Source organism: Chrysemys picta, chromosome 2 (genome assembly GCF_011386835.1).
Source record: "Chrysemys picta bellii isolate R12L10 chromosome 2, ASM1138683v2, whole genome shotgun sequence".
NCBI lineage: Eukaryota > Metazoa > Chordata > Testudines > Emydidae > Chrysemys > Chrysemys picta.
In genome coordinates, this window is record NC_088792.1 from 72,840,290 (window position 1) to 72,858,144 (window position 17,855).

The 17,855-nt window shown below is 39.6% G+C and overlaps 1 protein-coding gene across 3 annotated transcripts in view; it reads left to right on the forward strand.

The window, feature by feature from the left end:
* Positions 1 to 17,855, forward strand: part of LOC101949407 (ubiquitin-conjugating enzyme E2 E2) — a 313,447-nt gene that overhangs the window by 203,315 nt on the left and 92,277 nt on the right. Inside the window, exon 4 of one of the 3 annotated variants that reach the window (XM_065583479.1) lies at positions 730 to 888. The exons of the other annotated variants lie outside the window; for them this stretch is intronic. Coding sequence (XP_065439551.1) covers positions 797 to 888 — 92 coding nt within the window. The 5' untranslated portion in view covers positions 730 to 796. The remainder of the gene's footprint in view (positions 1 to 729; positions 889 to 17,855) is intronic. 3 annotated transcript variants of the gene reach the window in all.

Below are 17,855 nucleotides of genomic sequence, written 5' to 3' on the forward strand. Positions count from 1 at the left end.
ATTAGCTTACAGTTTTTAAATAGCCAGATCCTCAGCTGGTGTAAATCAGCCTAGCTCCATTAAAGTCAAGCTAAGGATCTAGCCCAGTAGGAGCGATTTTAAAGAAACCAGATGGTTCCAGTTTACCCTGATTGTGCCAGTTTTGAAGAGCAGTCCTGGCTGAATCTTTTGAGATTGGAATTTTGCCTAGTTTAAATAGCATTGGCTGGTTGGATATCTGGCTGATTCTCCTCACCTCCTGCTATGGGTCATTGCCCTTCCTACTGCAAATCTCTCTCTGGTGTCGTGCTATGGCGTTCCCTCCCCACCCCCTTCTCTAAGCTATAATGCTGTACTCTGGTCAAGCCCAGTTACCTTAGTGCTGGAACTTATGCAATGGAGTCCCTAACATACAAGTGGCACTTCACTCAGAAAAATGATAAAATCAAATCAGAGTAAAGTAAATTAACCTTCATCTCAGATCTCTGTCATTCACAGCTGTTAATTTAATATAAAAGTCATCACAGATAAAAGATCTACGTGGGGAAAACTTCTCTAGTACACATTCTGATACAGAGCTATAAAACAGCAGCAGCAGTACAACTTTATTGAACAACCTGTCAGCCACCGTAGAGTCCTGGGAAATAAATGATTGCATGTAGACTAAAGCAAGTTACAGTATACCTCCTACAGTGTTGACCTAGAGTAGTCACTGCCTAATATACTACATATCTACTTCACTCTTGACAGCTTCTGCTTCATTGAGGTATGTTGTGCTGCCACAGGGAGTCTAGGGCATGATCTGTGAAGCACCACAATGCCTTGGATTAGTACAGCCAATTTCTTAGAGGTGGAGTCTCGAGAGGACCGAGTGAGAGATGGGCCGATGGGACATCAGTCATCATTAAGGTAGGAAGGGAGGCACCACTGCAAGGGAAGGAGTAGAAGAATGTTCAGGGTGGGAATCGAGTGGAGGAAAGATTGAACTACAGTGGATTGAAAGGTGTGGAGAGGTGACCTGGCATTCTTCTGACTTATCCTGTAAAAATGATAACAAAATAAGACAAGTAAAACTCATCTGTGAATGAGAGACACTATACTATGCTACTGGGTTAGTTAGAGGGAAAAGTGCCATCTATTGAATCACCATGTCTTCTTCCTGTACAACAGGAGCGGGGAATCTTTTTTTTGATCATGGGCCATTGACCCATCAAAAAAATCAATTGTGGGCCACACACAAGTAAAAAGCAACTTAATTTAGTTTTGTTATTTTTAGAGAGAGAAATATAAAATGTTGAAATACCCACTTTTTAAGTGGTCAGATAGCAGTTTCTCACACTACAACCCGAACAACACCGTAGGCGCGCGCACACGGCTTGGGGACGCTACTGACTACTCCACACTAGAGCGCCAGAAGCACGCACGGGCTGAGGACAAGGCATGTGCTGCCGGGATCCAACGCCAGCCGTTGTGAGGTCATAATGCAGTACAGTGGCTGGAGGCTCCACCTTGCCCCAGCGTTGCTGTTACAGCCACTGCCCGCAGCTCACTTCCCTCCTCATCCCCACCGCTGACTCCGCCCCCCCATAGGCTACTGTCATAGGTTCATATTTTTAGAAATACTTGCCAGGGGCCAGATGTAATTAAGCAACGAGCTGGATTTGGCACGCACGGGTGGTAGGTTCCCCACCCTGCTGTACAACCTAGATTTTATCTGGAGGTCTCCAATTTAAATTCTTTCCAACCTCAACTCTGCTTAGTTAACAAGATGATGTGATCACAGCCTGTGGTGGCATTGTTGCAGACTGGGTCATGAATATCAGTGATGGGGCATTTGTCAATATTTTACAGAGTGACAGAGGTGCTGCAACATAAGACAAGTTTGCACAAGGAGGGGGACCTCAGACAAAAAATGAATGAGAGTTGCAGCTGTATTGAGGGGAACATTACCGGAAAACCAAAAAGTTGGTGGAATAGAGAACACAACCCAAGTGGTTGTACTTATACATATTTAGAATGGATTGTGTAACAAAAGGAAATACAGCTAGTTCAAACCATGAGTGAAATTAATAAAAGTTCCATACCATGAGCAGAAGTAAGAAACCAATAGTTATACCCACCATCTGCTGTATTAGAGAACATTGCCAGCACTCTCCAGTTCCCTCCGTGCAAGGCTTTCATACAGGGTGATATCTTACAGTCACTCAGTTTCTTAAAGAATTAAATTCTGATTTATAATAGTGTACATTTGTTATTAATAAAAATCAGTTTGAAAGATTTATGGAGAGATTGAGTGGGAAGAGTGCAACTGGCTTTTTGTTTTATCTTTTATTAATATTCTTTTATAATCTTTTATTAATACTGTATCATTTTATTAGATTATTGAATGTACTGTTTTTATTTAATCTTTTATAAATTTCACCTCCAAAATATCATCCACAGCATAAAACAGTCTTGTATTCCACAAGTATCAATGTGAATTGAGCAACTGTCGCCTCTCCAGCTCTTCTCCCCCTATGCTGTCCTTTCCCATCTCACTTTACTGGAGGAAAGTGGGGGAGAACAAACAGACAAACAAAGAAACTCTAATAGTTTGAAAAACAGTGAAATTGGTTTAGGTTCTAGTTCAAATGCTGATGCTTAGTTTAAAGCTATATCACTGATTGTACAGGGTGATTTTCAGAAAAACGAATCCGTTTGATTACTTCTAAATCCCTTTCACTGCCATTCGCTTACTGTGTTTTAAGACTTCTAGGTGGAGAGAGAAAAATCTCATAAAAAGAGAGAATCTTACAAAAACAAGGGTTAAAATTTCGAAAGCTAACCTGGGGATTTAGCCACTCCCCTAGTCAGCTTTGAAGATCTAAGCCACTATTTCTTAACTGTTTCTCAGCCTGTATGAAAACGCTAAACCTTGGCCTGATGATATAGTGACAGTTTTCTGCATTGCTGTGTCAGTCACCTGAGTTCAAGGCCCTATTCTCTTACTCCCCAAGCCATGAGTAATTTAAAGAAAGCATTCTTCACTTGGTGAAAGGCTTGGAGGATTGCACAATAGCAGTCCCTCTGGTAAATTATAGCACCTGAGAGCATTTGCATTCCCATTAAGATCAATAAGAAGTCCAGTGAGGTTCAGGCCCTTGAAATTAATAGTTTTGTTATTGGCCTTAATGGTAGCTGGATTACACCCATAAAGAGCAGGTTTTATAGGCTCTAAAAGGATTCTTATCCAGTACTTGTCAATCAGAAAGATTGAGCTTGTTGCAGTCACTAATTCATGTGTATGAGAAGCTAAAGGGTGGAGAGGGAGTATTATGGTATCCTCTGTGTACTAAAAGTGATGCAGGGACTCCCTCCTTTTTATGTTCCTCTTTTTCTGTGAAGAATAGTAGGGTTTTTCTTGTGATACATTAATGTAAGGGCCACTTGTTTTGGTACCAAAATTTTCCTGAAAGGAAGGAAAATCATAGGCAACTTTCCTGGAGGATTCCTTTTTCTGTGCTTTTTATTTTAAAAAGTGTTACTTAGGTCCTTATCAGTCTCGAACAAAACAGAGTACATCCCAGCACTAGCACAAATGTGCCCATTGTGCACATGCGCACAGTATAATCAGTTCAGAGTCTACCAGACATATGAGCCCCAACACCAAAACACAGCTGGACATGGGGCAGTGGTTGGGATAGTGGAAGAATACAGGTATATGTGGCTGAGGAAAGAAGTGGGTGCTGGAAGATGGTTATCATCTGTGGATGTGTAAAACTAAAGACCAGTTTGACAGGAAACCTCAGACACTGTTAATAGTGTTCTTGATTATATTCCGATAGTGCTGGTAATGACATGACATAATCACTGTTATTAACAGAAAGAGTTCTGAAAATATGGCAGCTTTACTCTGCCAAATAGTATCCAGTTAGAGTCTGATGCAAAGTCCACTGAAATCAGTGGGAGTCTTTCTTTTGACTTCAGTGGGCTTTTAAAATCAGGCCTATAAGGAGCACAAATATATTTTAAGGAGGGGACTGCACATAGATCTCCAGAGCACACTATGAGCATGGAGTCTGTCTCACAGGCAGAAATTCTGATTTATAATACTGTAATTAGTGCTTCCAAGCCACTTGGGGAGTCTGGGTGCAAAGTATTATTTTCATGATGTCACCGTGCTCAGGCATATGAAGAGGAAATGGAAACAATGGCCAGAACATAAATGAACAGCTTCCATCATCACAGTTTCATGCAAAATGTAACAAGTTTGGATCATTAGAGATTGTTTGTGATTTAAAAATTATTTATAGACTACCATTTTTAATTACTTCAGTGATGGAGTAATGAACTTTATGAAGTTCCACAAGTTAGCATGACAGAAAATATATAAAATGATGAGATGGTGGGAAAGGAGAAACTTTTCAAACTGTTTTCAATATGAAATGGGAAAAGTGAAATGATACTGTGTGTTTTCATAGGAGTTCTTTTGCTATTATTTGTTTTACACCAAGTAAAATCTTAAATGTTGTACCTATTCAATTTTCTAATATAGGAAAATAATTTTGTTCAAATATATTATGGACATACAGGTTTCAGACAGTCCCCAACTGATTTTCACTGCCTGCTGGTATTAGATTGGACAAAATAGCATTGCTAGTTGAGTGGGAGTTAATGCTTTTGAAAGCAGCTAATACACTTAAATACAGTGTATTAACAGTGGGCGTTCTGCTTATTTTTATAGCAAGCTTTAGCACTGTGCAATTTTCCTGCAACATGTTAACAATAATCCACTTCATGCTGGCACTTAAATATTTATTGAACATTACAGTGGAAAAGTTATGGGAAAAGATAGATAAAGAAAACAAATTACATCTCAGTGTGGCAAAAAGCACTGAAGAGGATTGTGGCTTCTCTTAAAGCTTAGTAATATGAAATATAATTTCAACATCAGCTGCAGTTGTTCTCCAGAACAAACAAGGACTCTGTTTGGAACAGAGTTAGATACAAATTACACATTTTTGCCTCACCTTTACTAAACAGTGTGTGTGTTATGAGAACAAATTCACAACACCAGGAAGCTATGCTACTGTCTCTTGGCTAATACCCCACTGAATACAGAAAGCAGTAGTTATAAAAGCAGTTAGTCATAAAACCTAGAGGGCCAAGTTGTGGCTTTAAGGCATTGGTCTACATTGAGGGCAGCACACAGCTGTACAATCCCTCCTCAAGCTCCCTGGAGCACCCATACCTCCCTTCTACATCTACTCTGTAGGCCAGTGCACAGCAGAGGGAGGTGGGCATGGCCTTTAACAAGTGCCAACTTTAATTTTTCTGGGTGGGTGCTCCTGCCCACTCACCGCCCCGAGGCACTGTGCCCACTCTGCCCCCTCCCCCAGCGCTTCCACCCACCGCTGAACAGCTGATCGTCAGGGGCCACCAAACAGCTGATGGATGGGTGGGTGAGTGGTGGGTGCTGAGCACCCACCTTTTTTTTCCTTGGATGCTCGAGCCCCAGAGTGCCCACGGAGTCAGCACCTATGCTTCTCATCATCCCACTCTTTTCAGGGTGATGTGTATATTCACCAATGTATAGATGGACAATTCTCTGTGCTAATTTTGCATGTGCAATTAACTTCTCGTGCCTGCACACGCACACTTTGTAGGTCATATGTGCTAAGTAATAAGATGGAATTTTTTTTAAAACTGTTTTGAAAAATGTCATCTGAAATGCCAATATCTTGATAAGTTTCAGTAGGGAGTGAATTTTTATGGTCTGAGGAAGCTGTGAAATGCTGGTACAGCTTTGCTATAATACCAGACGTGTAAACAGCATCTTCAATACACATGTCCCCATGTACCCAATACATTAATAATCTTCTATGAAAAATGTTCTACAAATTATTACAATACAAATGAACAAATGCAAATAAACTATGCAAATACAATAAGGCAGTGGTGAAGTGACAGATGGCTCAGGAATTGTTTGTTTCATTGTGAAAAAAAACATCATGACCAATAGATCAGAGGGGAGACCAAGGGGACAACATGAAAGAAGACGTCACTGCTCACTGTGGCAAAAGCTATTATTAACAAAATATTTAAATAAAATTAAATAAAATATACACCAAGAGAATTTTACATTCATGAATAGCATGATGCAAGGTTGAGGCAATTACTATATGGGCCTGATTTTAACAGATGCCAGTCATCACCCATAGCTCTTCTTGAATTCAGCGGAAGTTGTGGGCATTCAACACTTTTGAAAACCAAGGCCCTTTACAGGTAGTTCAGGCAAAACTCTTTTTGAAGGGGAGTCCCATTAAACTCACAGGGGAGATTTTTCTGAATAAAGACTATAAGATTGGACAGTATTTCAACTTCATGTTCAGTAACATATGGTCAATATAGAACAGCATTCTTCAACCAGCCATAATTTGGCCTCTTAGTATGACTGTCTGGACTCCATATAATCCATTGTAATTAATGAAACATCACAATTATCACTATGATTTTTTAAGTAGTTATTCTGATCATAAGTCATTCTTTCCAGTGTGCATGTTGTATTGTAAAGCACACTTAGAAACAGTCAGTCATTGCATGATGTGTCTTCAGTTTCATGATTTATACTTTGCACATTTCTTTTCACACTATACTTTATTTTTTGCAATCTAGACACCCTTGCTAAATTGTGTGTACAGTATTTTCATACATTATCAATGTACAGGACTCTGCAAAACAAATATCTGCATGTTACATGATTAACAGAATTTCTACAAGGGCAGTGTCATAGGACTAGATGTTCACATAAGCTGCCTTATCCATTTTGCATCAGCCTGAGCACTCACAACTTCGGTATAAAACTGCCATTTAGAAAGTGATCAAATGGCTATTACATCTTTGTTCTCATTTGAATAGAGCAGGACAGCTGGCTCTCACAGATCATCCAATTTTTATTTATATAGTAGAAACAATTCCTTCTGGTGCTGAAAATTTAGTTCCGACTTGAGCACACTCTCTAGGCGGAAACGACTACACAAGATGTAAAGCAGTGACGAATTAGACCTTGATCATTTCCTCTACCCCTAATTTTTCATGGACCCTTGAAAGATTAATAGTCAAACATCTGCAACTCTTCATTAATTTGTATTTATTTAATGATTTTACACATCAGTTGCCCCTTGGACACATGACAAAAATTATAAACATACAGTAGAAAGCACAAACAAATGGGGAACTAATTAAGTATCATGCTTATGCAACTTCCTCACAAAACTTAAAAAGAAGCATAGAGTCCTGAAAGATGAAGACATGAACACGTTTTGAGAAACTAATAAAATATAAGAATAATTGATAATATATACTTTAAAAGGACTACAGTTGAACCCCGATTATCTGATCTAATTGGGATAGGGCCAGATCAGATAACTACAAATCAAAATAAACCAGAGAATGGGTGGCGGAGCCCCAGCTGCTATCATTCCCACATGGCTGATGGTTCGGTTAATATAGAAAGCTGGATAATGGAGGCTTGGTTAAACAGGGTTCTACTGTAGTTCACAAACATATTCCTGGAAAAGAGATGTAAACTGACCAAGGCCAAGTCTACACTACAAGTGTTTTGCCAGTGCTATAATGCTATAGCTAGACCAGCAGAGCTCCCTATGGTAGACCCAGCTTATGCTAACAGAAGGAATTTTTCTGTCAACATAATACCACCACCTATCCAAATCAGCATAATAATACCACCTTCCCAAATGGTATTAGCTATGTTGACAGAAGCAATCACATGTTGGTCTAACTGCATCTACACTGGGGGATTGCTTGCATAGCTCTGTTAGCTGGGGTGGTGTTTTTTTCATACTCCTGACTGACATAGCTATGCAGGCAAAATTTCGTAGTGTAGATACGTAGACCTCGTTTAAGGTAAAATAGAGAGACTGTGTGAATCAGCCTGTCTCAAAACATTCTTTAAGTGAGTTCATAGATTAAAAGATGCATTTAAGAGTTTTGGCCACGTTTGAGAGGCCATCCAGTCAACCTGATGGCAATTCCCTGTCTCTGTGTCAGTATGTACTACAATAACTTTTAAACACCACATATGATTTATTCCAAAATTTCAGTTCTAGGCATCAGTGGGCAGAACCGTACTGATTTGGGGGAAAATCTGAAAACTGAACGGTGGGAAATGGGGGACATATAAAGACCCTTTTCTCATTAGCAGAGTTGCAACTTCACGGACCTCTGCAATTGTCTGTAAATCAAGGAACCAGTTGATGGCACCCATTAACGCCGTCCAACATAATACCCTTAACTCACCTCTGCCCCTCCTCCCAAAAGAGTTTAGCATGTTGACACCTTGAATGGCTTATCTCCAAGACAGAAAGAAGACTAATAATAATGATGGAAGGAAGGAGTGTGTGTGCACAGCTGCGGGAGGGGGAATGGGAGACTCCAGTATGGGAGGACAGGGGGAATGGGGATGCACACAGAGCACACCTGGCATAGGGGCAAAGAATAGGGGACCCTGGCATGGGAGGCCCAGGCATGGGAGGCCCACACAGAAAATTCCACATGGGGGGAAAGTTGGGAATGGGAAGATGGGAGCACACAGAGCTGCAAGCATGGGGGATGTTGCAGGGAGTCCCTCAAATAGAGTGGGATGGGAGACTAACTCACAGAGAGCTTGGGGATGGTAGGGGGGAATGGAAAAATGCAAGGAGCCCTTGGTATGTACAATGTGTTCTGTTTACAGAAGCTACTGTAATTATTGGGGATGCTCAATGCTGGACTACATCAAATCCCCAGGGTGCCACTAGTGTGTTAGTTGTGCCATAACTTGGAAACAAGCCCTCTAGGTTCTTACTTAGGTCCCTGGGGCAGGCCAGTCAAGAGTTGGGGCTCTTCAGGCCTAGGGCTTAGGATGCCCTCTCCGATAAACTCTGTTCCAAACAAATCAAAGCTTGTAGGTTTTCAGGCCAGGATCAGTTACTGTCTCTCACTGGAGCCCATCTTATTTCACTGGGGCTCCTTGCCCAGCCTTTGCTGCGTCCTTCTAAGTCCCACACAAACCCACATCCAGCGGTAATGTCCAGCAGTCAGAGCTTGTTGCACGCGCAGCTCTGATGATGCGCTGGAGAGGTTTTAGTTGGGGGCTGAAGGTGACAGCTAGTGGTGTTCTGTTATTTATCTCCAGCGCATCATCAGAGATCTACAACCTATCCTGAAAGCTGATCCTTTACTCTCACAGATCTTGGGAGACAGACCTGTCCTCGCTTACAGACAACCCCCCAACCTAAAGCAAATACTCACCAGCAACCACACTTCACTGAACAAAACCACTGACCCAGGAACCTATCCTTGTAACAAAGCCCGATGCCAACTCTGTCCACATATCTATTCAAGTGACATCATCATAGGACCTAATCACATCAGCCATACCATCAGGGGCTCGTTCACATGCACATCTACCAATGTGATATATGCCACCATGTGCCAGCAATGCCCCTCTGCCATGTACATTGGCCAAACCGGACAGTCTCTCCGCAAAAGAATTAATGGACACAAATCTGACAACAGGAATCATAATACTCAAAAACCAGTGGGAGAACACTTTAACCTGTCTGGTCATTCAGTGACAGACCTGCGGGTGGCTATATTACAACAGAAAAACTTCAAAAACAGACTCCAACGAGAGACTGCTGAGCTGGAATTGATATGCAAACTAGATACAATCAACTCAGGATTGAATAAGGACTGGGAATGGCTGAGCCATTACAAACATTGAATCTATCTCCCTTTGTAAGTATTCTCACACTTCTTATCAAACTGTCTGTACTGGGCTATCTTGATTATCGCTTCAAACGTTTTTTTTCTCTTACTTAATTGACCTCTCAGAGTTGGTGAGACAACTCCCACCTGTTTATGCTCTCTGTATGTGTGTATATATATCTCCTCAATATTTATTCCACTCTATATGCATCCGAAGAAGTGGGCTGTAGTCCACGAAAGCTTATGCTCTAATAAATTTGTTAGTCTCTAAGGTGCCACAAGTACTCCTGTTCTTTTTGCGGATACAGACTAACACGGCTGCTACTCTGAAACCTAACAGAAGAGATTGTAACTGAATCAGCATGTTGTTTCTTTGCCTGTTTTTGTTATTTTCTTTGGAGAATAAATTATTTATTGTTAATAACTTTGCTTATCTCTTGCTTGTCTGCATTAAAATATTTGTACCACTTTTATACCAATACATATATTTAAAGCATTACAATGGCCCTAGTGTGAATGCAGTTATATTGTTATATAGGTGCTTCCTGTACAGGAATAAGTATACTGGTGTAAGTCACCTTTATATCCATATAACTACATCTACCCTAGAGCTTGTACCGGTATAACTATTTAAGTAAAAAAAGCACACCCTAACTGAAATAATTGTACTGATAAAACTTTCAAGTAAAGACCAGGCTTAAGTCATGGATCCTTCAAAGTGATGGCAAGAACCTTTGTGAAAAATAGGTCCCATTCCAGAATTTATATCATGAAAAACAATGAAAAATTGGCCTACTTGATCTTTGTTCCTCCAGATTATGGAATAGAAACCCAAATGCATCAGAGCAGTGCTTGGCGCACCTGGGTGTGTCATATCCAGGCTTTTCCCTCCTTTCTCTCTCCACATCCCCACGATCCTGGGGACTACCAAGAGCCAAATTGGCTCCTATCATAGAAACCTCAGGTCTTCGCCAACTTTTACTAGCAGATTACCCGCCCCAAAAGGCCATTATGCCAGCCAAGATTGCCCTCTTACTGCTAACACACCATGGGTACCAGGAGAGGCTGATGCTATGCCAGCTCATGTCTCCCATTTGATAGAAGAATCCTCAACTACTCTCTTAAGGAAACTTGAAGTGCCCTTTGTATAGTTGGGACAGCAGAAAGGGCTCTTTATTATGGGCATGGATCTGGCCCTATAATTGTAGTATTGAGAGATAAAGTTGCTTGGCACTCAACGCTTCAACTCATGCATAAAACACCATTGTATGCCTGTATTATTATTAAGAAAATCAGGCACAGCTTTCTCTTTCAACTTGACAGTATATCAAAGAAGCAAACAAATATACACACTGTTTCTCTTCAGATTATTATCTTTGAGTTATTATTGTATTCTGTGAGTCTGTTGTTTGATATGATGATAGTCAAATGGTAAGATTGCTGTTATTACAGGGAATTTACAGCCTCTGTATTTGATCTGTCAGATCTTCCTTTGGATAAACGTGGCCTGTTTGTTATACAATTATCTAAAACTTTAGTCTGCAAATTAGAAAATGTTTAGCTACTATTTTCCTTTCATTTATTTTACCCCACACATTCCTTGGGATTGTACCTTCTAACCTTGTAAAGGTGGTACTCCCAATTCAAAGTGCTAGAGGCATTAGCAGCTACTGTGACTACGGGCATTCCTGCTGTCTTTTATAAAATTTTAAAAACATTAATATTTCTTAATTGTGGATCTCAATCATCTCAAGTTGCACAAAGAGGATGGAAGTTGCACAAACAGTTTTTATTTTTTATTTTTTTTGGTACTGTATTTACAAAATTCCATTAGCATGTCTGAATTCTTAGGCATCTGTTTTTGCAAGGTGTTAAATTAATGGTGAGATGCTGTGCACACATGGATTAGCACCTCCTTTGAAAATGTATTGCGTGCCTAATTATTTGTCTTTTAATTCACGTTTTAGTCTTACTATAAATTTAACAGTGTAGCCAAACCAAGTCCATGTGTTTATTGAAATACTGAGTTAATTACTAAATAGAAGGAGAGAGAGAAAAGCAGAAAACCATCATAAACAAATACATTGGATCTATTTAAAATAAAAGCTAAATAAAGCTAAGAAGAAGATTTATGGTAGTTTTTATAAAGTAGTGAAGATGTAGCTAGTACATTAATTTACCACTATTTGCCTTAGCCCTCTCCCAGTATTCAGTATGCAGAAAAGATTTTTTGTACATGGGGGTGTGTGGCTCCCCTGAACCTCTCCCTTACATTTAAAAGCATAGTTAGTCTTTAAATTGTAGCTAAGCCTACGAAAGTTGCTTATTGTCTGTCCAGTCGACAATCTGATTTATTGAAACAATCACTTGAAACTTGAGCCACCTAAAGGCTATTCAAAGCTTCTTGCTGCTGCTGAACACAATAGTTAGAATGCTAAAGAAAGGAAAAGGCTAAGCTGAATTAGGCGTTTTTGTTACTGGGCTCCAATCCATGGCTGCTGGGGTTTCTAAGCCAACTTTCAAATCACTGAAGCCATTTGACCTGGTGTTGTGTCAGTGGGAGCATCAACTGAAAACTAATATCCACTCCTCAGTTGCCAGGCAGTTGACATGGCTGTCACAGAATTATAACCATTGGAATACCATATATTTAGAGGTCACGGAAACTACAAAGAAAATGTGATGTGTGAAGGATTTGCTGCCCCTCTGTATTAGTCCTTGTAACATGCCTGGCATCTCTGAGCAGTTGGACAAATTGTTATGTGAGGTCTAAGAGCGCACATGTTGTGAAAGGAGTCAGCTAATTTAGTTCCAATTAACACATGGCCCACACAGCTACGAAATGCTATTTATTTTATTTTATTGAAGTGGCAATTTATTAAATTGCTTAAAACAATAATTTGGTGAAATTCTATAATGCCTCCTTACAAAAGACAGATTATTAATCATGTTGCACTTGAAATATGTAGCCATTTAAAAAAAAACCTTCTTAAAACAGTAAAAATAAAATTGCCACAGGGGCTGTGCTTAAAGAAAACAAAAACGCAGCTCTGTCAACACTGTTCAATTTATAATATTTTGGAAAGCGAGGGGGGTGGAAAACATATTGTTATGGTTCACGCTTAATCTGAAGTTCTTCTAATTAGCTAAGAAGGGAGATGGAGAATGGTTCTGTTTAAGAAATTGCTACTGCTCCTAGGAAATCGTCATAAGATGAGTAGAAAATGATTGGCTCACTTGGCATAAATTAGTTCATTATTTGATGTCTTTTAACATATGATACACTGCAAACACTAAGCGATAAGAAGGACAATGAGACTCCTTATGACCTGAGGCTTTTTTTTTTTTAAAGACTGGAGAATAATTGAGGTATAATTAGAGAACTTTCTAGGATCTGGATCTATTTAGTTGCTTTCACCACAGTTATAGAAAGGATTGAATTGGGTTTTTCAAAAATGACACAAGTATTTTGCTCTCATTCTTTTATTTTTTTTAATGTATTACCTTTTACAGAAGAAAATTATAAATATAATCAAGGCAAGACTGGTTGATATATCAATTTGGTATTTAAATAATTAAAAAATAATCCACCTCTTGAACAGGCCAATAAATTATGTTTTGACTTTCTGTGAAGCATCATTCCACTTTACACAATATTTGAATTTTAAAATACTATGTCATTATGCAAAGTGTGTGCAAATAATGTCACTACATATTTCATTTTTTAAAATCCCTGGATCAGAAACATTAAACATTTTTATCCAAGCCCCAAACCTGTATTATGAAAGGGGAACTTCTAATGAAAGATTTTTCTTAAAAATAGAATACAGGATTAACCTTATTGTATCAGTATTTGTATTGAAACCTGTGCTTTGCCAAATGAGAAAATGGGGGGAAATGCTATGAGTTCTGCAGGCTCATTACTGCGTGTCATCTGGTACCAATGGTCAAAGTATGACTTTTCCTGATTTCCCTGTGCAAACGATTTTTTATGGGTCAAAAATATTTTGCTCTCTTTTTCTTATGTAATTTGTCTAATTACATGGCCCCAAACACTTTGTTGTCTGAACACCATACAAACATTAATGAATGTATCCTCACAGTATTTTAATGAGATAGGGAAGTATTATTTATCCCTGTTTCGCAGATGGGGAACTGAGACACAGATGAATTAACTTGATTGTTCTGTGCACTGACCCAGAAAATCTGTAGCAGAGCCAGGAACTGAACCCAGATCTCCTGATGACCAGGTCAAACTGCCTTAACCAGAAACCAGGGAGCCTATTATGAATGTGCCGCCTTGAGTAGGTTACCCAGGAGCGGCACCAGGGTTTTTGGCGCCCTAGGCGGGGGTCCTTCCGCGCTCCCAGTTGGCGGCAGCAATTCTGCGGCGGGGGGGTCCTTCCGCGCTCCCGGTCTTCGGGGCACCTCGGCGGCGGGTCCCGGAGCGAGTGAAGGACCTGCCGCAGAATTGCCGCGGAAGGACCCCCCCGCCACCGAATTGCCGCCGAGGGCAGCAAAATGCCGCCCCCCCAAATCCTGGTGCCCTATGGAAGTGCCGGCCCTGAGGTTACCCCCAACTAAATTACTATTATTAAAAGTATCCATTTCCTCTTGACACATGAAGCTTTGGTTGGTATTCACCAGTATTTCTGAAAACTCTTATTTAAATCTTTGGCAATGGAGCATCCAGATTTCCCAGCATTAATATACTTTCTGGAAAGAAGGATTCCCTTGCTTCATTCAGCACTGACCACTGAAGATGGTAAAGGAGCAATGTTGCTGGGCTCCAAATGTAGTGCTGTTCAGTTGTTCGAGGGAGAAAAGAAGACTTTGTGTTAGGAAAAATAAAATGAGAGGCAATCTCAGATTTATGGATGACCCACCATGAAGGAGGAACAAGATTAAATTATATATATATATATATATCTCAGAACTTCCAACAACTACATAATGAGTCTCCTGGCACATGAAAGGTGCTTGAGATATACCCATAAAGGAGGCAAAAAAAACCTTTGTGACACTTTTTTATTTTTGTTCTGTTTCTGCATTTTGCTCTTTTCTTCGCTGCTGCATGTGAACAACAAGGTGCAGTTCACTAGAAGCCTGATCTCTGAAGTGCTGTCTGAGAATATATGCAATTACAAAAGATTAAAGGGGAAATGGAGCAAGTGGGGAGATTAAGAGAGTTAGTCAGGCAGAACCTGTGTATGTTGAGCCTAGTAGGACAAAATAAAGACCTTTTACTGCACAGCTGCCTCTCGTTTATTTCTTCCTTCCTCTGCTCTCTCTGAGGTTACCACAGACTTGAACTTTATAACCCTTTCAGTACCAGGTCCCGGATGGAATTTCTGGTCAAAGGAGAGAGCCTTCTGGAGAGAGCACTCGTCTGGGATGTGGAAAACCCAGGTCCTTTATCTGAATCTGACAGAGCAGGGACTTGAGCCTATGGCTATTATAGGTTCCCGCTCTCTCACTCTCTCCCTCACATGTTTTTTCACAAAAAAATCAAAAGGTATCATTTTAATTCTACTTTGGAACAAAACCAAATTTTGAAACCTCAAAATTTTTCTTTAAATAGAATTGTTGTTTTTCAGCCAGCCCGAATATTGTTTCTAAATTCAGTGCTCTATGGCCAATCACTTGGCCCTACAGCGGGTAATATGAAAGAAGGGCTGGCATTTGAGGGGTTAACTTGAATGTCAATAACCCATATAGAGGAGTCAGGAAACCCTTTAATCATTAGTACAAGTACATCTAGAACTGGATTTCAACAACTGGCTGCCTAAATTTCATCCACAAAGTCTGTGTTCACAAAGACTGTATTTACATGCACAGAGCAGGTAATCAAGCATGCAGTAAGCATGTATATGCACAATTACCAATTTTGCAGATGCAGTGGACATGCATGCAGATTTTGCTGGTGCATTTTAAGTAGCCAGGATCCAATTAATGTTGTCCTTAGTTATACCCATGCAACCCCATTTGGGTCAATGGATTGCATGGGTTTGTAACACTCTAGAATTAAGTTGATCCCAGTTTTAAAAATTCAGCCCCTACAGTATTAGAATGGCTTGAAAAGAATCACATACAATAAATGTACAGTACCTATTAAACACAAGTTGCTGTGGTCTATATCATGTTTTTGATTTCCTGAGGCACTTCAGTCATTTTGGTTTAGAATGCAAGGGTAATTCTTCATATTGTTATAAAGTCACAACAGTATCAAGAATCCTTCAGGCTTCCTTTTCGCGAAAGGTCTGAAATATGTATTGTATTCACTGGACTGGAATAATGTTTTAAAGATTAAGGCCCCAATTTTCAAAAACAGCCTTTAATTTTGACCGTCTCAATTTTTTGATGCCTAAACTAAGCCCCAGTTCAGAAAGGGATTTTTATTCAAGACAGCGGTTAAGCATACTTAAGTGCTTTCTTGAATCAGGACTCTAGGACCTAATTCAGGAATTCTGAGAACCCACAGCGATCATTGACTTGAATTGGATTTATGGGTATTTAGCACATCTGAAAATTACGTATGATGTGTTTAAAATCGGGAACCCAAAAGTTAAGGCAATCTAAAATTGGAGACTACTTTGGAAATTTGGCCCTAAACCTGTTTATTACCTGTATTGTACATGTTTTTCTGTAGACATTCTTGAAGCATCATTTGAAAATCTGAAACACTTCCTTTTGGAACTTACTATTGATTTGATAGCAGTGAGCAATTTTGTAACATGATAAAAAAGTTTCTTTTTCTGTCTGTCCTCTGAGATGTATTATGTTTCTGGAGGAGAATTTCCACAGCAGAACCTGATGTATTGGTATCCTGTTTTGTTCTATTACAGAAACTCATTGAATTACATCATGATCAGGTTTATTACTGGATTTTCTAGTATGACACGTTTCTATATTTTAGATCATAAATATGATATATAGGGTACTGAAATAAAATACGTTACAGAAAAGGCTTTATTTTCAAGCCCTTTTAAATTGTGTTTTAATTTGTTCTTTCTGTTTGGTTTGTACTAGGTTATTAGAAGCTTGAAATTAACATTTCTATCTCTATTGCTTTCTGCCTTTTCCATTTGGGAAGCATTTCTCCCCTCTACACCCCTGTTTCTAAGAAACCATAAATCCATATGGCTTCTCCTGTTTCCTTCTTTGTCTTCCTGTTGTCCTCAATGGTGTCAGCATAGTTCTAGGAACAGGAATAGCTGAACAATACCCCCTCTGCTGGCTAGTTTGTTGCTTGTGTGGTTAGCAGAACAAAGTACTAAAGAGTAGAGCTGAACAGATAATTGATTGTTCATTTTGGTGTCCAAACTGAAAAATCAGAAAAATTATTTAGTTTGTGTCAAACCAAAACTGAATTTTGGGGGGGTTTCTTGGTGAAAAGATCTCCCGTGCCCCTCCCTCCCCCCAAATTTAAATTGGGTCGAACAAAACATTTGGAATGTTGATTCAAAATGACATTTTCGATATTTTCTAAATAAACCATTTTGATATTTCTGAAATTTTTGTATTCATATTTTTTTGGTCGGAACTGTTCACTGAATTCAACCCAAATTCACAAATTATTTTGGTGCCCTGAAAAATGCCTTTTTTGGTGAATTTATTAGTCACCGAAAAAAATTTGCCCAGCTCTACTAAATAGATATTCATGAAGAGCTTAATTCCCAAAGTAGTCAGTTGCAAAGTTTACATTGACTTCTGTAAGAACAGGATAGGGCCTAAAGCAGTATCTGGCTTTGATTTCTATGGAGCAAATCCTAACCCCAGAACACAACCCAAATACTGGGGTAACTAACTGGGGAATGATGCAGGTGCCAAACGGAAGAATATTCACCCTTCTCCCAGGCCATTGAATCTCAACAGAGCAACTGTACACCTGCTCTTGCAGTCTGAGAGCTTCACTATAGCCCCCTCTGTTCCTGCCCCCTCTGCCTCTACGCAGAAGGAAAGGCCAGTGGATCTGCAGAGCAGATCTACCACCCCTGCCCTTCTCCAACCCTGCTCATTTTTTAGCATGAAAATCAGTTTTTAATCAGTATTTGGAAAAGTTCCTTTTCCTTTAGTTATATAAAAAATTGGCCCTCTCTGAAGCCATATATTTCTGAGGATGAGCT